We start from the raw sequence: 26528 nt of genomic DNA, 5'->3' as shown, positions 1-26528 counted from the left end.
CATGGACAACTACCACTCGAGTCTAATTATTTTTGAATACAGTTTCAGGCTCAATTGGCCCTGTAGAAAATTGGGATGATGGTGTGAGCTTCTCTACGCCTTGTTGCAGGTACATAGGAAACAGATTATATTCACTAAGAGATTTATGTAACTGTAAAAATAGTTTTATTGTTTTCAGTAAAGACGGTGTGATCAATTTTTTGGAGCTCCGGTTACAGTCTCATTCACAAGCGGATTGTCTGTGAAATGGGGTGGGTCGCTAAAATTTTTAGCACTTCTCTTCAATGGAAGTGTGCCTCTGTTCTTTGGAAAGGTTTTTGTGGATTGGCCCCTGCCAGCAGCCTTTCAATCTTCTCGCAAAACATTTCATTCATCAATTGGTTCATTGGCAAATCTCTAATTCTTGTGATGGTTTGTTATTTTAGTAAATTAAGCCTTTTGAAATAGCCAATATACGTACATAAACAAAGTATTTATTCTTAAAACGTACAAGGAAAATTAAATACGCATACAATTACAAAACACGTAACTAAAACTGTATACAGGCTGCCCGTTTTACACTCCTTATCACTAGGATTTCGGCATCGAAAGCACGATTAAATGAACAACAAATACGCAAAGAAAAATTAAATAAGAATACGTTTTCAAATACTTTTCTTAACATCAGTGAAAAACTAATTTCGTTCTTTTTTTTTGTTTTTTGGTATTAATCAAAAAAGGCCCATTATAAAAGGATTTTATTGGAGCGTTTATAAGGGCCTTTTCTGATTACATTTTAACAATTTTCTTTTATTGTAATAAGTTTCCAGGACGTGACACACAGGTTATAGTTAAAGTATATGTGACAATAGCATATGGTAGTCGTAATAAGATGTAAAGCTACAATTCATATACTGCAATTTGTTGTAATAGAAGAAAATTAACAACAATGCGTAAGATACTCCGAAAATTTTTTTAAGTACGTTTTGGCTAAAGTCGTGTCATTTTATGTAATTTTAAATTTGTAAGTAAAATACGAAAAAAATACTATATTATATCGTTAGATATATCGAGAACGATATTGACAACACTGTCGATTTGAAAATCTATTTCTAATAAGTTTTAAATTGCGAAACTTTCTGCTAATTTAAACAGACCTTGCATCTCATAAAAAAAATGAAGTTCCAACGCTGGGGCTCTTGAAACGGACACGCTGTATATTCAGTACAAATCAGACCATCGAAACGTTTAGTATGAGCTATTCTTAAAAACATATAAACGGGAAATATGAGCATTTTAAATACGTAACTAAAACTTTATTCTCATTTCTCATATAACAAAAATTACTATTCAATTATCTACTACACCTTTGGGAAAAGTTACAACATTACCAAAGGAGAGAGTTAAACTGTACGGGTCCATATTCAATGAACTCCAACTCGCTCGACTTCTCCTTCGAAAACAGACAAACGTGTTGATGTTTGGCTAAAGCTACAAATGTGAAATTCATGATTTAATGTTCGTGTTTTAACGGAATCTATTATATATGTTGTTCTGAGCTCTGCAGAAAAAAAATAAGCCGTAAGCACAAAAAAAAATAGTAATGTTTTTCTGATAATATACCATTACTTACCTAACACCGCAGCAAAAATTCTTGTCATGTTTAGTTTGGTGGGATTTTCATTCAAAGCGCTACACAATTCGATGGGCCTGAGTTTGGGATGAATGGCGAGGATACTCATTATTCTGCTAGCCCTTAATAGTTTTCGTTTTTAGTTTCGATTTGAAAACTGAATTTTTTTGGGTCGTTGAAGAAAACTCGGAAATGATTATCTTTGAAAAATCGTTTAAATGTGGTATAGTTATTTTTTCAACAAGTGCGGAAAGCGATACGTTACCGCACGCTGATGGCAGTTAAGTAAATGACGTGGAGACAAATCCGGTTTTTACCTGCATTATTGAAAAGGGTTTCCAACCAGAAAATTTTAAAATTTATTTCCAACAATGCAGAAAAACGACATAGCGAATTACTCAATGAAAATTGCTACATCTTTCCCATTGGTATTTTCCCTCTATTTGATATAATAAGAAAAATGATATTGCACATTAAGGTGGGACATCTGGTACATACATGAAATTAGCTAACATTAATAACCAAAAACTACTCACCACTGGACTCCAAATTCGATATTTCTCGGTGATCTGCAAATTAATTACGTGTCGTTTTATACAATAATTGAGAAATAAATTATTTAGGGTTTACTTGGAAGAAGCAGAAGCATGCACATATGGCTGCTCTTGTGGCGATTGGGATTTTTCGATCAGCTCTTGTTCTAGTGCCCGTCTGATTTCCTTTATTGGCACGCTAAATGTTAGACATTTTATCAAATTTATTGAATATTATACAGGATGTCCTATCAAAAAGCGTGTATCTTGAATATCATTTTTCTATTTGTTAAAAATACCGGTAAAACACATCAACTTTAACACGGAGGGGGCCATCAATTTGTGAAAAACTGGTTTTCGAAATGTCATGGTTCTACCAGTGAGAATCACCACTTTAAAATTTTCAAATTGGAAGAGGGGTTATGTTATACCTCGTATGAGAGGTAACTTTGTTCTCTACATGGTGAAGCTTTTATTTTTTATTTTTCTACGTCGGTCTTGTAGAAATGAAACAAAAACGAAATAATTTTATTTTAATCATTTTTATTGACATTTTATTTATTTTATTGTAAAAAATGCTGAAAATTACCTTCATTGACTTTTATGCACATGAACAGCTGATCCTCAAAACGTCATTGCACATTATCTAACATTTCTAATGTTATTAACTTGCACCTTTTGACGATTCGGCCACGTAATTTATTGAGGTAATGAGATTGTGTGTTATAGATTTTGGTCTTCAAATGTACTCATAAGAAAAATCCCTCGTTACAGAAAAGACCTTTTCTGCTGATCTATCTAATAAAATTCTCATCTAGATATTATCGGACAGCAGCAGTGTAGTGTGGAAGTGTTCCATCTTGTTGAAAAACGAATTCTTATGAAAAGTCCAGATTTTGTTCAGGAATTCAGTTATATGGGAAATATGACGTTTTGTAGAAATTGTTGATAGTTTTCTCTATTTAAAGTTTTCTGGAATGACAAATGATCTAACAATGTGATCACCCAAAATCTCTGTCCAAACGTTCAATTTTTGAGGTTGTTAAATAGGAGTGCCTCGGAAGAAGTGAGGATTGACGTCACTCCAGTAATGACAATTACGTCTGTTAACTTCATCATTTAAATAGAACGAAGATTCATAAAAAATGTCGGATTACACAACAAATGTCAAATCTAGCATAGTACTAAAGGATTGACAGAATTCTAATCGACCTTCAAAATCATTCTCATTCAATTCCTGAACTAGTTCTATGAAATAAAGATGAAATTTTATTTCTTTTAAAATTCTATGAACAGTACTTTTTGAAACACCGCTTTCTTTAGCAATCTTTCGTACATAGGTTCTGTTATTCATTTGAATGTCTCAGAATTGCAATTTGAACTTCATTATCTTTCTTTGACTGATCAATTTCGTGTTTTTTTTTTATTTTGGACGAAATCAGTCTCAGTGAATTTAATTATTAACCTAGATGCATAAAGGTGGCATACCACTTTTTCAGGATGATCTAAATTGAAAATACGAGCTGCTGCTTTTGCAAAATTATTGTTTTTTTTATACATACCCACAATCTTGATTTTCTCTTGATTAAAACGGTTTATACGTAAAAGTTAGACGTAAAAGTGCAAAGTAATGTCTTGTCACGAAGTACTCAAACCATTAAGTGCAGAGGAAAATATTAAGATATCGTTTCTCTAAAAAAATAATGGTTTATTAATTTATTTTAATGGAACGTTAAAAATGTTATTGTTATTGATACATTTGGAACGTCGAGATGTTTTGAGTCTAACTGCACCCTTCCGGCATCCATCACACTAACATTCATGGTTAAAATCAAGTTATTTGGTTTTGTGTAATTTCGGCATGACGAACGTACAAAAATAAAAAACCAAAGTTTCACCACGTAGAGAGTAAAATTCAAACGACTTTCAACCGAAGTATAATACAACCTTCTTTTCAATTTGAAAATTTCAAAGAAAGGTTCCCAAAGGTAAAGGGATGATATGTCGAAAACAACTTTTTCACTAAATGACGTGTCGCTATCTATCAAATTTGATGTGTTCTAGTGTTTTTTTTTAACAAACAACAGAAAATATATTTAGAGTGAACACTCTTCCCTAGAATACCTTGTATGATACAGGGTACCTTTTTAAGCGCATAAAAAAATAAATCTGTAACATGACAAATTGTTGTGAAGTGATTTTTGGTTTTAATTCTGCAATGCAAACATTTCTATCATTCGAAGAATTTGTGCATAGCCTGTCAATATATTCGGCTCATTGAATCTTTGCATTTGGTTAGATAATGCGTGAAGCTAGAAGTAAATTCCTTTAATACTTCTTTTCCATTCTGCAGTGCTGCGAAAGATACGTGAAGAGCTGAAACGTATTTCTTGTAAGTTTGCAAGATCTAAGACATATCTCAGATATACCTTGCTAAATAATACACGCGACAATAAAGACTGGAAATGCTTAATTGTGTGTTTCTAATGAAACATGTTCAATTCATTAGCGTCGTGGACCCATTGTTTTCAATCATAAAATAGTAATTTTTTTTGAAGGGTACTGTAGAATTTGTATTCTTTGAGTTTTTGAATGGAAAAAAAAGATGTTCAAGTCAAGCTACTAATTATCTCAGACTGAAAATAGTTGAAAGTTTTCTAGAATAGTTTCATTAATTGGTATTTTTACTTCGATACAATTTATATTTGATCTTTAGCAGACATAGGTTTTGATATTTTGTAAAATTCAGTTTCTTGTCTTTTTTCAAAAGCAATACAGTCTGTCTCAGATAAGGATAAGCAGCATAGGGATCTCGGAAACGGTAATAGATACTAAATGGTTTAAATTGGGAAGAAGTTGGACAATTTAAAGCAAATTAATAATCTGTTTTTTATACCGGCTAAATTGTAAATGGTTACAAAGATATCCGAGATATTTTGTTTTTGCAAGTAACTCTTATACGGTTATACTTAGAGGAACGAAAGTTTTACCTTATTAATGCACCTTTTTGAGAACTGCTTAGCAGTATTCCCAGTTTCTTTGTTAAATCCTTACTTTCGGAGAAAAATTGGTAAATTTTTTATTTTCGTATAGGCGCGATACCGATTATTTATATTTTTAAAATCGTCATAAAATGTCCTTTTCAGCCATGTATTATATTTAGTATTTTTCTCAGAAAATCTATGAGTTATAGCCATTAAAGCATTTTTTGATAAGTCAGCCACGAGTTTGACTTATAATATTGGTACATATTAAAAAAATGTGGAAACGTCAAAATTATTTTAAAGTTATAAAACCTTAAATTTGTTTGACATGTGAATAATTACGGTTAAATATATTATTCTTCAAATACTATATTTAACATCTTCTATACCCGCGTATGTATGAGGAAAACTCTCATTGGTGGATGTTAGCACTTTTAATTGTGCTTTATTTCTGAATTTAAATAAGAAGTTTTTGTAAAACAAATGCAGGAACTAGAATTCGTTTAACCGCCCAAAAAGACATCAAGGAATACCATAGTTTTTTTTTTAATACAAACCTGGAATCTATATGCTCTTTCAGTGGTCCGTATTCACTTAACGCTTCTAGGTCTAAAGCCTCTCTGACTTCTTCTACTGTCACACTAAATATCATATATATAAAGAATTAGTTACGAATAGGGTGATTCTTCATCGTAAAGCTGAGGGCTAATTTCCATAGAAACGTTGAAATAATATTAGTACTGGTTAAACTCTTTGTTCGTATGGAAACTAGCTCACAACTAGCTCTATGTAATACAGTAAATACAGGGTGTCCTCGAATTACGTGGCCAAAATAATACCGCAGATTGTTTGAGTGAAAATAAGTCGATTTAACTAAACTTCCCTCAGTCCAAAAGTTGATAATTATGGAGCTACAGGGTGTTAAAGTTGAAAAAAAAAATCACATTTTCTTTAATATCTTTCGATTTCTTTGAGTTAATTTCACGAAATTTCATATTTGAGGGTGTTTTAGGATACGAAATTCAAATTTATTAACGATTTAGTTGTTTCTTCTAGGGGGCGCCACAAGCGACCATTAGGACACATATAAATCTCTGTAACTTTTTCGTGCCACGGTGTATATTATTTTGGTATTTAAAAACCTTTTTCCCTACCTTTTATACTTAGAAAAGGTATACTTTATTGACGTCGCTAGAAGCAACGGTTTTGGAGAAAAACGCATAATTTTAATGCGCTGCATATTTGCGTTAGCGCTTTTAAGTAAATAACTCAGTTGGCTATGTTTTTAATTGACATTTTAACACTTGAATTTGTTTCTCAAAAGTCAGTTTTTTTTATTTAGCCCTCAGTTTTTCTTGTCAGTTTCGCTTCTTGTTCCTGTAAATATCCATAAGTATGGCCAATAAATTCACTTATTCTGAAATGGTGGATATGCTGTTAGTTTATGGACTTTGCCGTTGTAATAGTCAAAATAATATCTGATTTTGAAAACTTATTGTTATACCTTTACTAATAATTATTTTTGAAAAACTTAATTTTTTTTAACGGAAAATAATTTTAAGGTAATTCGCATGCATCATCAGGATTAGATGCATTTTTCGTTATATATATATTATATATTTATTATATATATTATATATTTATTATATATATATTATATATATATATATTATATACGTTTCGTTCGTCAAGTCATTATGCTATCATAAAACGCAAAGTATATCAATCGATTTGCTCTGTGGTGGTAAAATGATTCCAATAATTAGAAAAAAATAATTACTAGCTTTTTTTCCACAGGATAGAATAGGTATTTAGCCAAAAAGTGCAGAAAACGGTACTTTATCCCCACACGGATAGCAGTTGTTTCAACAACACAAAAGTGAGTTCTGTCAGCAATTAAGTGAAGTAAACATTTTCGCATCTTTTAGATATAAAATCATAGTATGGACTGAATACCCTATCTTTTTGTGTTTATATAGACTTAATGAAAATAATTAAATAAAATAATTTTGTATACTGATAGACGTAGAATTTAAAAATATTATTTAAAGAAATTTGACATAAAGCAAAAATAGCTACAGCGTAAAATTTCGAGTTTTGTTATGAAAAATCATGTACATTGTTCTTATATTAAATGGATTTTTTCATGCCGATTTTTCTATCCTTATCATATATGTATGTATGTATCCATAATTATTTTCCCGGAATTATTTTTAATAATTTTCACAGAAACATATTTGGGCTTCATAAGCAAGACAATTAACTTTCTTCATTGTAATAGATACAAGTATGAAGTTAACGTGATTTGTTTAATACATTTTGATAATAAACCAATATAACTTTAAAATTCTTAGAGATAATACCACAAAACCCTGCATTTTTGAAATCAGAAGGACCAAGTTTATTTAATCGAAGACTAACATGCACACAGGATCTAACATTAGAAAAATTGAACTTTTATACTATTTTTTAATTTTTATTAAATCATTTACCTATGAGCCTATACGTGTTAACTTTGTTAAACAATTCAACATTATCGTGCGATAAAATTTGTATAACCACAGGTGTGGTGAAATGCATTACTCTATACATTATTGTTTAATACTCAAAAAGTTTTTGCAATGGCAGATGTCACTTTGATGTGCAGGAAGTAAAACATTTTATGGGACATGTGCCATAATGAGGTTCTTTCAACTCTAAATTGTATGCGGTAAATCAACTGTACCGCATACTCGTAGAATAAATCAATTCCGGATCAATCGAACCATTGTACAGAGTTCTAGTCGATACACTGCCCAATTTCAAATCACCCAGAATCGATTTACCACTTTATTGGAAAATATTTAATAGAAAAACACGAATATCGTATCCTTACCTCTAAGAAACAATTTATTAACGTTTTTCGGAAAGACGTTATAAATTATAAGAATACTTACACCTTCGGTCGTTTCGATGGGCTTGCAAAGGCAAGTTCATTGGCTAATAGCGGCATGGAGTAGGCTACAGTGTTGTCCCTTAAAAAGAAATCACTTTTGGTCCTTATAACCAGATAAATAAACTTCTGCCAAAGTAAATAGCATAATGCCAATAATTGCAAAATTAAGCAAGCATTTCTTAGAAACTAATTTACTGCGACTTCAATATAGTGTGTCCCACCGGGAATCGCCATTGAACGTTTTGAGAAAATTCTGAATAACAAAGTTATGAAAATTTAGTGGTTTGGCAAGAACTTTGGGGTAACCTCATCTAAATTCTTTTCAATGACGTCACACTTAGAGTTATACCGAAAATTGATACTTGCTAGCTTATTTTAAATGGAACACCTTATATATTATTGCAGTTTTAGATCAATTGTTAAATTTTAATATAAAATTATTAATACGTTGTCTTTGTTGGAATTAATAGTTTTCAAGATGTATGAAATTCAATGTTGAAAGTGATAGATATAGATGTCTGCAGAATTTAAACTTGTTAACAAACGAAATGTATTTTGTAAGTCTTTGCCACACTACTATGGAAGATCCATATTTCAGTATGCTGCCAAGCATCATGTAATATTTTCTATAGGGTGTCTACAAAAATAGAGTAAATTTAGACATAAAAAAATTAGACAAACTTAAAAATCTTAAATGAAAACCCTATTATTATTTTAGTAAGTATTATGTAAGTATTATGACACTACGTCGAAAAAGAAAGTATGTTCGCATTTAATCACTTAAAGTAAAGTTGCATAGTTTTTGGGTACTCTTGTTTTATAAGTTGATGCAGGGATAGTACGTTTCTAATTTTAAGCTATTACGCGAATATGATAAACGTATCTATGGAAAATGGAAATATCCGCAAAATACCATTGTTATGTGACATAAGTCATATACACTTGAATAAAAAAGGCTAGTTATATAAAACTAATTTAATTATAGTATATCTTGAATATTTTTAGTTCCAAGAAAGTCAACGTATTAATAAGTTTGTATTAAAATTGAACGTAGGATTCAAAAAATAGTAATATAGGGTGTTTCATTTAAAATAAACAAGCAAGTGTTAACCTCCGATAAAATGGGAAATCTGATGCCATTGAAAATATTTTAAATGAAGTCTTTTCAAGACTCTTAGGAAACCACTAAATTTTCATAACTTTGCTATTCATAGTTTCCCCAAAACGTTTAATGGCGGTTGCTGGTGGGACACCCTGCATTTACGGCGTTTGTTCGCACACTTACTGTTCGCTGCACCTTTTTTGAGGAATGGACGGCAATTCTCCTATGGACTGAATCTCCATTGAAAGTGTTGCGGGATTTGACGCCAGGTTAGTAGACCTAATAAGAAAAAACGGTGATAGTAAGTTACAAATAGTGTAAATCGTAATCGTCGTAATTATATTGACCTTTTTTAGGGATTTTTTAAGGATTTTTATTAGGGATTTTTAAGGGGTTCATGAACGATTACCTTTGATAAGTGACATTTAGGTTTGAATAGGGTTTCAAATTCGAACTGTGCAACCAAAAAAGACATTTACATAAACTTATCTTAACTTCAAGACTAAGGCTTCCTAAAAACGTATTGTCCAAATGAGCATACGAGTAAATAACCTGATGTGTTTCTAGATTTTGACATAAAGTATTATATATTATATATAAGGAAATATATGTATATTTGAGTGTTTAACTTGATAGCGTTTTCTATTAGCAAATTTAGTGTAAAAAGAGTGTGTCATCGTACTATTTTATTGACATTGAGCAGATAGTCAGGAATAAGATTTCATTATTTTTTCGCCAATTTTCCCAGTAGAAAATGTTATATATTTTTTTATATCCATATAACGACAGTAATTGCAAGTGGAACATGGAAATTTAACTTATTACTGCCTGTACAATCACAAAAAATTATTTTTACATTACATTTATTCCTTTAGATCATTCTTTTTTCACCACTAGCTTTAAAGTACATCACTTTTTGTTGTGTTAAATGACTGTGAAAAGCATTTTCTTTCCTTGTCTGTATAATAGATTAATAAACACGTATATGGATCATTATTTGCCTAGCTAGTTAATGAAGATTTTTGCCATAGAAACAAATGCTAAATGAAATATCATTATTGAGACTTTGATTCGAGACGGGTTTTATTTCCTGTGTTTCTGATATAATTCATTTTTAATTTAAGTAAGCTTATTGCAATTTTATCAAATTTAGTAGTGGAAAACATCCTATATACACCGAAGATAAGAAATGCGTGCTTCTTGATCTAAACTTGACCTTCAGTTATCATGATATATTTCACAACTTTCGTTTATCCTATACTAATAAATTCCAGAGAACTTACCTTTCAGGAGCAGGGTCTCAACTCTGTCTTACCAGATAGTGATTACATTTAAGCACTAAGAACACGGCTCACTTATTGATAAATTAGTTTTAATTAATTAGTTAAATTAGATCGGAAAACACAGATTTCTTTTCTATGTCGAAGAGTCCAACTCATTAATGTGCAGTGAATTGTAACATGAAGCAAATTTTCATAGAAACCAAGAATTTGACCACTATTTGTTATCTAATTCTAACGTTTTTTTAGAATTACCCTGCAGTCGAAGCACAGAGTAGTGCTAATTTCATTATACATAGAGCATATAGTCAACCACATAATCAAATATGTTTCAGTAACCTAGATATTACCCGACAGTTATAAGATGTAATTTACAATTTGTTAAAATACATATTCAATGAAGAAGAAACGCACATAGTGGTATTTCTGGTAAAAAACCAGACAAAATTATGATTAACATAATTGAATTTTATTTTGAAGCTTATTATAGGGCAAAAATTGAAATATAACTTAGTTTTAACGCATAAGTTGTCAAAAAATCGTTACAGGCTCAATTTGTGAATTTTTTTTGTTAATGGGATACTCTATAATCCGAAATTGAAAGTAAATCCTTTGTTGACAATCAAAATGAAAGACTCTTTCAAATGAGTTTTCATTCAACTTATAGTGATATTTGAGATTCTAAAGTTGAATGCATCTCTGAGAAAGAGGTTGTTAGAGTAAAATTGCATTTAACTCTAAAATGTCTTCATCGAAAACAAAATCGATATGATTCGGCAAATTCTAATTTTGATTGTAGTTCAAAAAAAGCCGGGTGCAAAGTTTTTAATGGTATAATCTATATTATGTGTATTCTCATATATACATATATATATAAGATAGATAAATACGATTTACATTGCTTGGTCGTTTCTTATGAAACAAAAGTTGACAGTGACAGAAAAGTCGTTACCACCTTGGCTGTGTAGATGTGATGTATGTAAAACGACTTTGCATTTTGACACACTCTATGTATATCATTTATCCAACAAGTTATTGAGAGATAAAAAAATAGATTCTCGTATAGTTTTAACGTAAAATGTAATGACATGTCCAATTTTTTGTATATCATATAGTTCAGTAGCAATATTTCATTTTTTTGTGACTATCATGATACAATCATTTTTTTATGAATAGATATATTCGTTTTAACCTAATATAGTGTGTTTTCTAGTAGAATGTGATGTCGTATTAATAAAAATAATTTTACCATAATTTGTTTTCGAGTTCTATTTGGTAACTTTCTAAACTTTCTTATAAACTCCATCTCGAATTTTTTAATTTTCGAAATGATCTTTAAAAACCGTTTCAATGATCTACTTAATACAATTATCTCATTTTAAAGTACGAAATGAAGATTTTTAGATTTTTGTCATAATAGGCTCTAGAAAGTTTTTTCTTCCATCGTGCAAAACAAAAATAGTAACGATTCCACGTTTTCAAGTTAATTTGGAAGTATTGAAGTACTTTATGGAAGTGTTTTTAATGTTTAAAAATTTGTATTAGTAGGGAAAATACCTATGAAATTTCATTTTTTCGTGCAGGTTCTTGCCATATAATACACCTATGTTCCGTAATAATAACTTTCCTTACATTGTGAATACCCTGTATATAAAAAACCCAGTGAAAACAACCTACCCAATTCTGGAGGTGGTGCTTCTGTTCTCCTGCGCTCGCGGTTCGTCTAACTCCAATTCTTCTGGTTGAGTAACAAAATGATCCAGAAAAATAAAATCAGGCAGGCTATTTATCGCATTTATTAGTGTCAAGTAATCCTCTGCCTTTTCGAAAATATCCTAAACGTAAATAGTGGCAGTGGAAGTTAGCATTAGTTAAAGAACAATTTACCAATGATTTCTTGTTTATGGCAACAAATTTATTTTTTCTCTTGGTGTTGACGTGCCATAGCTCAGCGTTTGTTTTTGTCTTCTTCGCCATCACATCCTATCCAAAATGTTGAGTATTAATTATAACTAAATTAGCACGAATAAATTAGAAGTACTGGATGTAACATCGTTTTTACAATTTTGTACTGAATTTTTTAACAAATATGATAGTAATCCATAACTGTGAAGTCGAAGGAAATGGCATCAAAATTATCTCTTATATCTTATGTATGCGCCGATTGTGCTAGTTCATGATACATCTCTGACGATGACATGACATCACAGGGGTAACAATACAGACCAGCTTCTTCTCCAAAGAGAAAAAAAAAGAAAAAAGGGACTAATTTCAGTAGCAAACCAACAACTGTTTGTTAAATCCATTTTTTGTGTGTCATTGGTTAGCATAGAAAAATAGGAAACTTAATAAAATGTTGCGAGGTAAAAGTATATACCTGTTGTTCTGGAACTACTTCATCTGGTTGATCAAAATCTCCTACAGCTGGTGTCAATAATGCAGGAAGTAAAGTAATTTCTGGTATTTGTTCCTAAAAATGTCTTTCCATTAATGATATTTGTCAGTAATACCAAGAATGAAGAAAGATAAATTAAGTTAAATTTCAAACATGAGGCTTTACTTCAAGTAGTACGAAATACATTGTGAACATGAAGTGCGCAAAATACAATAATAATATAAAAGTATAATAAATTGTTTTAGCAAAGATCACTAAAAATAAACACAGTGAATATAACTGCAAAATGCAATGTAAAAATGTAGTTGCAAATATTTATCGTAGACAAATAAATGTTAAGTGTGTATCTATTGCAAATCGTAAAAATTAGTCTAGAAATGGATTAGAATGTGTATACATTGTGAAATTAAGTAAAATCGATATTTGAATAAAATAAACTGATATAACTGAGCATTTTACTCAATCCTTAGCTAACCTAAATATGAAAGAATTTTTGACTAACTCGAAGTGGCCTAAATTGTAAAAATTTGAAATTTCTCACAAAACCGAAGTGGCTGACTAGAAAGAAACATTATTTTAATGAACCCCAACCAACCCTAAATACAAAAATTCATAAAATTGCTGGTGCAAGTTAAATTTGTGTGTGAAACTCATAATTACTGAATGTCTGTGGGGTAAAAAATACCTGAAATACTGTTTCCTGAGGTGGCGGCATAGACTTTAAAGGTTCTGGCACTGTAACTGATTCCGCTATTTCTGCCGCGGCTGCTTGGTGTGCTCTCGGAGAACGTAAAGATGGGAGTTGCGAAATTATTGCCGTGTCCGGTGCGAGCTGAATTGAAGACTTCGTACTGTAATGTCCCGAAAATGGAAATAATTAATTTTAAGTAGTGTGAAGGATAACACAGTAAGGACAATGGTTTCATATTTTATTTGCTAACTATAAGAAATAAGATGCAGAGCATCGACTTAATTTTATTTTAATTAAATTTAGAGCGGGCACTTTGGGTAACACTAATTTAACTTCTAAGCTTTCCAACACATAGTACTGAGCGAGTTACAGTTTTCGTACAATGCTGCTTCAAAAAAAATATGGAAATACATTTTAAATTAAAAGGTTTGTTTATATTGCCGTAGAGCATCATGCGGTAATTAATCACGACGAAAAACGCATCGCGCGATTCGCATCTCTCAGCTGATATTAATATGTGAAACATCTTATAGCTCCTAATAACGAGATTAGTATAATATTTAATATTCTGTAAAGGACACTAAAGAATAAAAATACCAAGTAGAGTACCCCAAATAAACTTGAATTGAGATAAAAAGCAAACACTTTCATCACACAATTTTACTGGAAACTACCAAATCTCTAACTATAGCGTTTCCAATTTGGAAATCAATATACGAGATATTTGTATCGGACAAAACAATTAAAAATACAACTTTCTTGTCCTTTGATTTTTTTTGTAACTCGCTTAATTTTTGGTATTTTTAAGATTTAAGATGAAAACAAGTTTTGTTTGTTGAATAAAAAGAAATTTCTGTGCTAAAAAAAAACCAATGAGTTTTCACATTGGAATTTACCAGGTGCTATCAGTTGAAAATAGTTTAGTGTGCAGATAATTGTGAATAACGTCGAATTAACCGGCAATCTTCCGGGCAATTCAAAAGTATAATAAAATACAGAGTATGCCATTTAAAATAACAAAGTTGCCGATAGTTAAACATAGATCTGACTACCTCGTAATGATATCAATATTTTAATTGAACTGATAAAACTCTATTACATCGGCATCTAAAATTTCAGATCTCCAACTACATTAGATCCCAATAAACATTTAATAGGATATTTACCATGAATGACCCTGAATATGTGTACTATATACAAAATAATTCTATTTATCATTCTGTATTTTAGACAGAAATTGAAGACCGACTCACGTTCATATGAACTCTGTCTATTAATATCATCTACGGGTTTACTACATAAATGTTTGATATACTGTTTCGAAACACTCTGTATGTTAATTTCAGCATGCGTCAAATGTTATTAGAAATGTGCTAAATGGCCGTATATGCCAAGCAATTTTTAAAAACATTTTAACTCAATAGACCTTTAAATCAATAGGATGGAATTGCTGGAACAACAATTGCTTAGTGCAACAGTCATTATTTCCGAGTATTTGCCTGAATGATGATAGAAATTTAGCATATTTCTAATTAAATTTCACATTTGCCGAATTTCTAATCTACTAATTTCTAAATAATGAAATAAATAATAAAATTCTGAGATAAAAACTTGCGAGCAAGCATAAATAAACATAAAATAAAGCATATAATTGCAGAAATTTAGTAAAAAAATAGATTTGGTTTTGAACTCTGAGTCAAAGTAAATATATAAAATAAACAAATTATTCATTTTTCAACAAAGTGATTAAAAAATCACTCATTTGGTGTTCATTATTTATACAGAGGAAATTAATCGGCTTGCAATAGTGAAGAACTAAGATTGTCAATACACTAGAATATCACTTGATGAGTTTTGTTACATTTGTACCCGTTACATACAAGTCTATAAAGGTACTAATTTAAAGGACACAAATGTGATCACTTACGCGGTTTCATGTGGAAATTCCATCGGTCCAAAGTCATCGTAAATACTGGTTAATTCCTGTGAAAAGTAAGAGGAATATAAAATTATATAAGGAATTAATAAGAAATTTTTAGTTTAATTAGTTTTTTATCTGTCCTTGATCGTTATTGGGAAAAAATTATATGTAACTATATTCCTTATATTTTGTATTTATTTAGCGTTACGGTTTAAATTAATGTATGCTCACGTGTAATCGGTAAGTTGCGGTAAAAATTTCAATGTCTAAGACCAAATAGTATATTTCATAATGCTTTTGAAGAGCTTTTAACCGTGCGTGCCTAAAAATTTTTTGTATGGATGTAAGTCGCATTTCGTTTCTTAATAAAGTGGCACGAAAATGCTGAGAAAAATCACAAAGTCTTTCAATTACCTTCTGAAGATAATTAACAGGAATATGGTTTTTGCATATCATTCTTTCGCTGTGATGTGCACCAACATATTTTTGTTATTTAAAGCGGACTTAACTTGATAATTTTGGCACTGTTGTTTATTCTGTGAATTATGATTCGTTGTACGCGCACTTAGTTTAACAAAGTACATGTTGAGGTGACAGGTCCACACTTATGGGAATGTTGTTTCTATAATATAGTTAACTAACTGGGAAACGATCGGTTTTCAGAGTTATATAACGAAAAATTTTTACTAGATAGGCTTTAATCATTTGATGCATGATATGAGCCATTCCGATCCAAACAATATTTTAACTTCTGATAAAACTGTTCCATTTTAATTTTATTTGGAATTGCATTGCGCGTGTCATAATATTTACATTGGTAATAATTTGTTACTGTAATTTTTGATTATTTTTTGTTTATCGCCATACATCTCTACATAATATGAGCGACTCTAACCCACTGTAAACTCTAATGGTTTGTAATATTGCGTTGGCAACAATGCTCACATGAGTATCAGGGAATTTAAATAGACATTTGTTAATCTGTGAATTCTCTGTTAATTGTCAATCAATCTAACAAGGGCTTGGGAAGAGTTATTTGCTGTTTTAGCTCAGTCGTTTTGTGTAAAATGGAAATAATAATTATTTTTACATGTGACTGGATTTACCTTGAATTTAATGTCCCATAAGACCAATAGGAATTCAATAAAACATGAAAACTTTCGTAATTGAAACAATTTTTCTTTTTTTAACACATAACGGTAAATATTGCTATAACAGCGCCAACAGATAGAATTGGAGAAAATAACATAAGATATGTTGGATGTAGATTCGCTTGTAAATGAACATGAGTCAGGAAGAACGTATTGAGCCTATGGAAGAAAGTGATAATAATTATAATTTTAGCGCCAAACGTGAGTGTGATAATGGAGCTAAAACTTAAAATACTGCAAGTAAAGCATATAATATCGAAAATAGTGGCCAAAGCTCTACTTCAAGAAATGTACTGCACCACGTTTTCCGGAAAAGAAGGATAACTAAAATGGGAACTATTTAGGAAGATTCTGCAAGAACCAGGAGACTGCTTCAAAGGAGTGTTATGAATTTTCATGAAGGATCAAAATGAAACAAATTAACTGATGCTCCTAAAGATGCATTTTTTTCTTTATTACAAAAGCGATTATTGAAGAAATCTGCATATGCAAAGAGGGGAGGAAAATGCACAGAAAAATGTACCCGAAAATATCTCGAACACCGTCTACTCTTTTCAAATTTATATAAAAAATTAATCTATAAGGTTTACTTAAAAAGTTATGTTAGTTTTTTTAAATACATATACGACGTAAGTGGCGCTACCTATACGTTAGTTAAAAATAGATATTGTAGATAGATTTGTCGTGCTCAAAACCACCTCTATGCAAAATTTAATCTCAAAAACTCGCAAAATATAAGATTTATCGACAAATTACAATTAAAAAAAAAATTGTTTAACATGCTGTAAATTGAGAAGAATCAAGTTTTATATAAGACAAGTTCAGCTTAACCGCATTATTTTTCAACGTTGTTTCATCGCCTACTAATTTGTACCAATGTTTTTGGGACACCCTGTATTGAGAAGCATCACACCCCGCCAAGAATAAAACATAACCGCTAATTAACATAGCAAAAATGTTTGCAAAGCCGTTTATCGTAATTCATTCATCTAGTTTCTTACAAAGAGAGAGATAGTCCAAAATGTCTGATTAAAATAGTGATAGTAATTCATCAAATGCCTTGTTATTGCAGCTATTATTAACTATGCACTGTTAATGTTAAGTTTAGTCTAGTCCTTCAAGCAGCACCACACGTTCGGTTCTTCTACCCTCAAAATACATTGGGTCGTTCCATCAGATTGAACACATGGGTTACTGCTCATAAAATTCAACGTGCACTGTTGCCGTGCAGAGGGAACGGCCGGTCGAGAGAACCAATCAGAGAGTAAAGGTACCTATACACATACAGTCAGCCGGCCGTCCATGATCGGATTGATAGGTACGGCCGACCACCATCGTCCGTCGATACACACGAACAGTTTTACCAACGATTATGACCTTCAGTTCTATACCATTTACGATACAGAACTGTTACTATTATAGAATTTGCTATACACGATCGATTTAGGATGATAGTTTTCATTCTAAAAAAATGTACAGCTGCAATAATTGTACTATTAGGAGAAAATCAAAAAAGAAAATAAAAGAAAATTTGGGTTAAGGACTGGCTACAAAAACGTAGTACCTTGTTACATATGGAATTGATATGGGAGTTTCGCTATTCAAGTGCTACTGACTTAAAAAATTATCTCTAAATCAGTGAGGAATATTTTGAATTTTTATTAAATCTCGTCGAATTATATATTACAAAAAAAGATATATCAATGCGACAAGCAATTATTTCAGAAGAAAGATTGTTAGTAACTGTAAAGTACTTAGAGACAGGAGGAATTTAGAATCAAAACCCCGTGATATTTTCAGATAATTGATTAATAGTTCTAATAATAACATAGACAAGGAATGCTCACACGTACTCTATGTTTTTATTTACGATAAAAATTTTGGTAAGGACTAAAATTTGTGCCGGCAGTCCAAGGACTGAAATACGGGACTACACACGTTCAGTTTTCTTCATGTATCGGCGGACGATAGGCCCTGGTCTCTCCGACAACAGTCGTCCCGCGAATTGTACGTGTATAGGTGCCTTAAAGCTCAAATAGCTCGCTCCTGGAAAACAAAATATTTCGTTGTTTATTTTTTATCGATGAGAGGGGGCGAGGTGCGACGTTCAGTGAACAACTTTTGTTGGTTTGCTCTCACATGATTCTATTGCTTTGATTCACCTCGTCTGACGGCCGGATGAACGTCGAGGTGTCCGGCAAGGAGCGATGCTTTATTATGTTTCTACCCTAAATGTTGGCCTATTATGTTGTTGAGCGATATGTTGAATGTTGCTGGGATAAATTCTTGAATTATATTCAACTTAAAACTTAATAATGTTTCTCACAAACGCAGAATGTTCCTAAAAGATGTGACTAAGGAGATCATCATTCCACACATAAGAACCAGGAGCACTGCTACCAATTTGAAACTTAATGTACAAGAAGCTATGCGTTTACGTAAAATTAATTTTTACGAAATATAAAATAGTAATTCAGGTACTTCTAAAGGCACCAAATGGAAAAGATATGTTCTCTGTGAATCTAAGATGAACAGGAGAACATTTAAAACTTGTTACAAATGTAAAGTTTATGTTTGTAGTGGATACAGCAAATCAATTTGTAAAAATTGTTAGTAGGTGTGCATAATACATGTAGATGTATTAAGTTACGTAATGCAGCTCAATAAAGTTCCTATTTTAGCAACTGAGATCTTGGCTTGTTGTGATGACAGAATATGTAAACTGTAGAAATTTAAAGTCATATATCAAATGCTTAAAAATTAAGATTTTTTTACCTCATATTTTTCGTAACTCCACAAGCCGAAATTAAATCTAAAAGTAGTTTAAATTAACAGTTTGACATGTAAAAGTGTAAATTCAAATCAAAATACGACACGCTTGAAATTACCCTCAGCTTATAATTCAGTGGAGAATATAGGAGTTAATGCCTTATGTGACAATGTTTATGCCAATCGGCGCAAAAAGCAATTTATAATGACACGAACTCGTAAGCTGAGCACACTTCACTAGAAAAGGAATTTGGATAAATAACAACCATTGTTGACTACGATTTTATGGAAACTTTAATAATAACTTATTTGTGGCTTATATCGTTGAATTTAGATGGTATTGTGATTTTGTAGTTAAACTTACCTGAGCTCTTCGCGGTTCAGACTCATACTCTCTCAGAGTAATGTCACGCAAATCAGCTTGAACACGCGGTTCTTGATTTAAATCCGATTGAATTCTATATAAATAGAGGATGAGGTTGACTGTTGAATTCATTTTTAAGAAAGAAATTTATTAAGGATATTAGTTTTCAAACAGCTTTTTCTCAGATAGAAACATTTCTTTTTTTGAAATATAAAAATATATACATACAGGGTGTCCATTTGACAACCTCTAGGATTACTATGAGTTCTTCGTGCGTTTATTAAAAAGTCAATTATGGAAATGTATGTGCGGCTAATGAAGGTTTAGACGTATGTTTTAGACATCTGCAGCTCTCATAAAATAATTAATATCGCAGTCAAGTTAAGTTAAATCTCGATAATATTAGGAGGCACTCTCATGTAAGATGACCTTACAAAGGGTACGAATACCACTTGCTAAACATTCAGGCGCTTAGCCATAAATGCAGGTTTTCCTAAATTAATTTATAATTCCATTGGCATTTAAGATGAATATGACATTATTTTGTACCAAAATGAAAAAAAAACGGAATTTTCTTTCTTCTTTCGTCATAAAAACACAGTATATTATTTGAAGAAATTAAGAAAATTCAAGATGAAAATTAATGTTGTTATTGTGACAACCTGTATATATTTTTCGCTGAATTTGGCGAGTATTTGCGCCTGCTAAGGTGATTTTATACGAGCATATATCCTAAAATTATCAAAATTTAACTTAAGCTAACTGTAATATTAGTTTCTTTAAGAACTGCACATGTCTAAAATTTATTTTAAAGCATTGCAGCTTCACGTCACTACATCTCAAGATAAAAAAAATCTAGGAACTAATACAAACCCAAAAGAAGGTTCTATTATGTGAAAAAGTGCAGCTGGTCCCATTTTAAAAAATTGCGCTTTATGACACCCCGCTTTTTGAGGACACCCTGTAGGGCTGTCACTACTTATAAAATTGGCCTTCATTAGTCTCATATATATCCCCATAATCGATTTTTATGAAATCACAAATAAACTCATAGCAATCCGAAGGGCTGTTTAATGGTCACCCCGTGTATCTAACTCAACTTAATGAGATTGTTATTTTAAGAATACACACACATAATAAGATGTGGTAAGTTAACATTTTGATATTCATAATTTTGGAGCCAGAAATTGTTTTTCACGTTCTTTTTTGTGATCAAATATAAAAAGTGATAATTAAAAAAGTTCGCAGTAGGCCGTATACCGTAAACGTATGGCGTTGATTAAGCAATTTATTATTTATCATCAAATATCTGACTAACAACAAACAAACAGATAAAGTTATCCAAGAGATGGTTCTGATATTAGAAAGCCTATTTGAGGTTTTTTTAATTATCGCTCTTTGTAAGGGTCCACTGTTAAAAATAATATAACTAAGTGATATATGATTAAAAACTTGGAACAAAAATACGCCAATTTGTACTTACTTCTGGATGGTAGTACTCAGTAGGTAGTCGATGTCAATCGGCTTTGCAGACCTTTTCTTTTTTTTCTTTTCAACGATCTCTGGATAATTCCAACTTTCCCGTTCCCCTTTTCTTAAAGGAATTGATTTGGCTAATGTTTTGATTTTTCTTTTAGAAAAGTTCATTAGCAAGTCTTGAATATTGCCTTAAGAAAGAACTATTTTCAGGAGTCAGGTCATAATAAACAAATCAAGTAGAGAAGTCTTGCACCTTCTACCATCTTGTACTTAGGAGCAGTTCATTTTAAAATGAAATTATTATTGTGATATTATTGGGAAAAATTGAAGTGCCGTCTTGTACCCATGGCTTCCTTCGATTACTGTACCTATTTGTATCTTGAGGTGGCCCAATATATGTATGTGACTGGCATATTACTTTTTATAAATATATATTTTGAATAGCAATGTTAATTAAAATATCATACTGTTGAATATATCCATAAAGATGGACAAAGTAGAAGAAAACTTGTAAGAGTACTATGAAGATTATTTAAAAGCTCCTGTCCTAAGGTACAAAATTCATATAAGATCTGTTATCTATTATTTATTTAAATATATCTTCGAAACTAAAATCTGGTCTATGATATTGAGTGCTAAGAAAAATATTTCCGAAGTACAAGACTCTCCCCCAGTAATCAAGCAACAAACTTCTGTACTCACGGCACAAATAGACGGGTTTTTCGTGCAAAACTAGTACGACTCCTTCCACAAGGGTTGTGGATAAACGAAGTGAAAATTTTTTGCGGGGATCTTGTGATTCATTGTTCATAAAATGCAAAATTTGACGGCTGGAATAAGAATGTACATTTTTATAAAAAGTTCCAAACCATTTAATCATTTTCGCTCTTAATATTTCTTGGACCAATTATATCAACTTTCTGATTTTGTACAGGATATCTTGAACTCCTAGGATATCGGACCAGCTGGTTAAATTAGGACAAAGTTATGAATTTTAGGACTCAATCAAGTGCCGGATTTCCTGCGGTTATTTGAAAAGATACCTATAACGATTTAATTTCTAGTTTATTACGGGAGTTTTTATTAACCTACAAGAGTATTATCAAACATAAAATGCAATATTATTTTTTAGTTAAATCGTATGCTGTTAAATGAAGTTAGTAATATAATAATTTCAGAGATTTTCTGCCTAACATTTTTAGGAAAATAAATCATATTATGTAATTATTACGTGAATCGTGTTGGCAATATGACAATTGGTCCAGTGTTATACTACCACTGCCTCAGAGATAGTCACGAAACTACTTTTACTATCTATGTTTCAAAGTAGCATTTTAAGTATGTATTCAGGGGTAAAGAATGGTTCACTAAGGTCGCTTTGAAAAAATGTTTATGTCCAATTTGGCTGGTAAAAGATTTTAAATGAACACGTAACTTAACTTACTTTAAAAATGTTAAATTATGTTATTTGTTATTAACAGATTTTACATCGCTGTTTTACGTATTCTACAGGAAGTGTTCAAAATATAATTTTTTGAAGAATTGAAATAAAAAGCAAAATATAAGATTTTTCATTACAACAAACTTCTACATATTTCGGAGAAACCGTAAGCATAACAACAATGCGAAATTAGTCATTTAGTTTCACATAATTTCATACCCAAAAGATACAACAATATCCAAAAAAGGTAAATACGGGAACCGTAGAGAATATTTTAGTGCATAGCATATTCTAGAATTATAGTAAAATATGCGTAGCTTAAAAATGGTATAAACTGAGGATATCTTCAATATTTTAATTTCAATATATTCTATGAGGCAATGATCTTTATAGCATGCGCTGCAAAGATCTTAAATTGTTTTTTTTATTTTAAATTTTAAACTGCACATAAAAAAACTAGAGTTAATAAAAATATTTAAAATTTTGTAAAATTACAACATTTTGAACACAGAAATATCACATTTTAAAAATATTCAAAAAACTCTACAACATACATACATAAATTCAATAATATATAAAAAATATTAACATGATGGATTTAAATTTTTTTAAAAAGTATGTTGTCAATTAAATAGTTTGATATAGAGTGAAGCATCATTTTCTCATTTTTCATGTGACTTTTCGAGTTATAATTAGAAACAGTAAGTTGATTGGCATATAAAATAGATTTTATTGGAAATTCATAGAACAAATTATTTATTCCAAATTAGCTAAATACTCCTTAGCTTAATCGGCACAATTCGGCTAAATTTAGGAACTATTTTGAGTAGGAAACAATTCAGTGTTTTAACGCCCCACTCTATGATAAATATACTAACTTTTCCAGGAAATCTCCGAGGATGTAGTTTAGGGATAATTATTTATCAGAATTGAATGCCGATATTAGGTAAAATAAACTGTTCGAACAAGATTAAGCAGGTGTTATACCTAAGTTTTTGTGATTAGAGAACAATTTAAAGAACATATTATCAATACTGACCCTTCATATTCGGATATATTTAAGTTACACAATAAAGATTATTTATTTATTTATCTTTATAGTAATACAAACCATAACTTTTGTATGTCGCAATTCTCGATATCTTTTCGTTTTACATGGCTTATGCCTAAGGTTGCAGCTATCCAAGCAACGTTCACTAGTGCAGCTTGTTGGGGAAACAAAACTGTGCTTATGAAGAACATCTTGTTAAGGGATGATTTCTGTAGTTGGATAAATTTTCACTGTGAAAAAATGGCAAGTATAAGTAAGAATACATTAAAAGTCGTTAAAAGTTAATAAATTCCATTAGCAATAAGAATTCAAGATCCATTAAAGTTATGGAAAAATTTTAAGTCCCACAACACATACAATTTTTTGCTATTTTTACTTGTCGCAAGTAATTCAAGAACGGTTTAAGCCGGTACAAAATAACAGATGCATATCCTCAACTTTAAAAAATAGTTATATATCAAGCTAAATAATTTATAAATGTCGAAACATTTACAAATTTAGTGAAATTTTCATAAATTCTCAAAAAACCTTTTTTTAATGTATTTTTATATTTTCGTACAAAATGATAATTGAGCTATTTGTAAAAATACGTATATGTAGTACCAATCAAAAATAGAGAAACTTTCAATAATTTGCTATAATTTTACACAGTGTAGTAATATTCAAACTTAACTTATTTATATGAATATAAGATAAGTGGTAAAACAGCAATAAAACATTTTTAAAAAGAAACCTTTATTCTGAGCAAACAATATTAATGTAAATTTTTATGAGAACAAAAATGGAGAAATATTTATGAAAATGAAAATCATCAATGAATTATTTCAATATTTTGTGGACCTTTTAATAACTGCTTGGCATCTTGGCATCTATTAATTTAATCAGATGAATTTTTTCCACAAGGCATTTTCTTGACCCTTTCAAATATATTGCCAAAATCTGAATCTATTTAGCCAAGGAAAATTCATAGTGATAAAGATAAGCAAAAGTTTCTTCATTTTTTTCTGCTTAAAATTATAATTTTTCTCCCATTATTTATAAAATCATTAGAACTTTGTTTATATGCTTTTAGAAGAGCATTTAAAGGTAAATATTTGTTTGAAACCAAATAAAGCTTATGACAGTTCATTATAAAATTATGAATAGAATCCAAAAGTTTCTAAAATTTTGGCCACACTGTACATATTTACATATGTTACAGTGTGTCTAAGATAAGTATTTGCAGCAATGGGACTTCATAAACAGTAAGAGGTAGATGTGAGTTTGGTTAAATTATATTTATTGGATTTTTTAATTTAAAAGATAGAAATTTAAATAAATAATTTCATTATATATGGATTCTGGTAACTGACCTAGGTGACTGTACAATATGACAAAGTCATAGTCAAGGTTGCTGAATTTAAACCCATAAGATTTTTTTCTTGAGGTTTGTGCTATGAAGTATGGGAGTGTCTTCCAAAATAATTCTGTACCTGCAGAAATTAACTTTAATAGTAATTGTTTAAAATTACTATTATTTACAGATCTGCAGTGTTTAAGCGGTTAAAAGAGCTCCTATATGCCAAACCATTCTGATTGCAGTACTTATTCTGTCTTTAAAAATTTTAAAACAAATTGATTTATTTTGATACCCTTTGTCTTTTATACAACTCTGAGGTTTGGTGACATCATCAGGCATTGCATGAATCTTACCCGTAAAAAAAAAAATTGTTGCAAATAAGTACTTAAATACAAAAAACACTTTTAAACTGAATGAAGTAAATAATGCGAATAAAAAAGTTTATACTCTTATTTTTTAAAAACAATAAAGTTTTGCTATAGGTGCCACTTCATAATATTATTATAGGTATACCTATAGACTAGTGTACACAAAAGAATATATATAGCATTTATTTACAAAGGTAGAGTGGATAGTTCCATTTAAAAAGTAAATCTGGCGATTGATTCTTTTTGTTCACATTTTTATATTCAATTTATTGGGAACGATACCATCTGCATCACATAACAAAAATATAAGCGGATTCCAAATTGGTGAATAAACATAGGAATGTGCTAATATGAACTCTTTCACCAGGCAGGGAGAGACCTTCAATGCTGGCTCATGTTCCAGGAAATGTGAACGTACCACCTCTTTGCAAAAGAATTGAATACAAAAATAAGAAAGTGGTAATATGAGCGCCACAATCAAAAGAATGTCCCCATACAGAGGTTTCATAGAAGAGAAACCTCTTAGTTTAGGTATAGTTTTAAATGCTCACAATCACTAATTTCTAATTTACCTTTCTAAATATAGAAACTAAACACTCTTTAACACTTAATACACACAACTTAATACACCACTGTGATATCTGTAATATTAAAAAACAAGTTATTTAAATTCTTAGTTGTAATGACTACAGTTACAAGTAAACTTTACGAAACTTATAAGAACTTTAAGCAAGAACAAAACAAGAGCGAGCGGGCAAATCAACCACCAACCAAAGGATGACAAAAATGAAACGGTTATTTCTATTGGACTAAAAATGGAGGGAACTTATTTGATCGAGATTTAACTGGATTGTGTAAATTCGAAATACACAACTTGATTCTCATTGGTAACTGGCAATTGCATCTCAATATCCCGAAATATTGATATGAATCCACGAACCTTAAACTCTTTAATTCGAGATGTGGCAACGTTGGCGGTATAAATGACTACCTACTTAATTAGTGTATTCTTAAATGATAGCAAATTTTTATATTGCTCAGTTTGTCCTTTGCGTTTGATTAAAATTTAATTGAAATATGAATAGTAACTGTAATTAATTAATATTAAAAAAA

General features: G+C 30.7%; 1 protein-coding gene across 4 annotated transcripts; it reads right to left on the bottom strand.

The window, feature by feature from the left end:
* Positions 1-457: 457 nt before the first annotated feature.
* LOC136339600 (uncharacterized) lies at positions 458-26328 on the bottom strand. 4 transcript variants are annotated; one of them, XM_066282984.1, is made up of 17 exons: positions 25988-26328; positions 23769-23938; positions 21919-22046; positions 21221-21404; positions 19738-19831; positions 15460-15515; positions 13527-13692; positions 12824-12916; positions 12334-12429; positions 12124-12281; positions 9350-9445; positions 8066-8143; positions 5687-5770; positions 2243-2344; positions 2149-2181; positions 1613-1734; positions 458-1540 (listed from the first exon to the last, which is right to left on the bottom strand). In XM_066282984.1, exons 2-17 carry the CDS (start codon positions 23897-23899, stop codon positions 1404-1406), a joined length of 1758 nt encoding a protein of 585 aa, XP_066139081.1. In that variant the 5' UTR covers positions 23900-23938; positions 25988-26328; the 3' UTR covers positions 458-1403. The 4 variants fall into 4 exon arrangements, with proteins under 4 accessions (XP_066139081.1, XP_066139082.1, XP_066139083.1 ...); XM_066282985.1 differs by having other exon boundaries at positions 458-1470; XM_066282987.1 differs by having other exon boundaries at positions 1506-1540; positions 1603-1734.
* Between the last annotated feature and the right edge of the window lie 200 nt (positions 26329-26528).

Source organism: Euwallacea fornicatus, chromosome 6 (assembly GCF_040115645.1).
Source record: "Euwallacea fornicatus isolate EFF26 chromosome 6, ASM4011564v1, whole genome shotgun sequence".
Classification (NCBI taxonomy): Eukaryota; Metazoa; Arthropoda; class Insecta; order Coleoptera; family Curculionidae; genus Euwallacea; species Euwallacea fornicatus.
The sequence above is the reverse complement of the archived record's forward strand: the minus strand, read 5'-3'. Positions and strand labels throughout refer to the sequence as shown.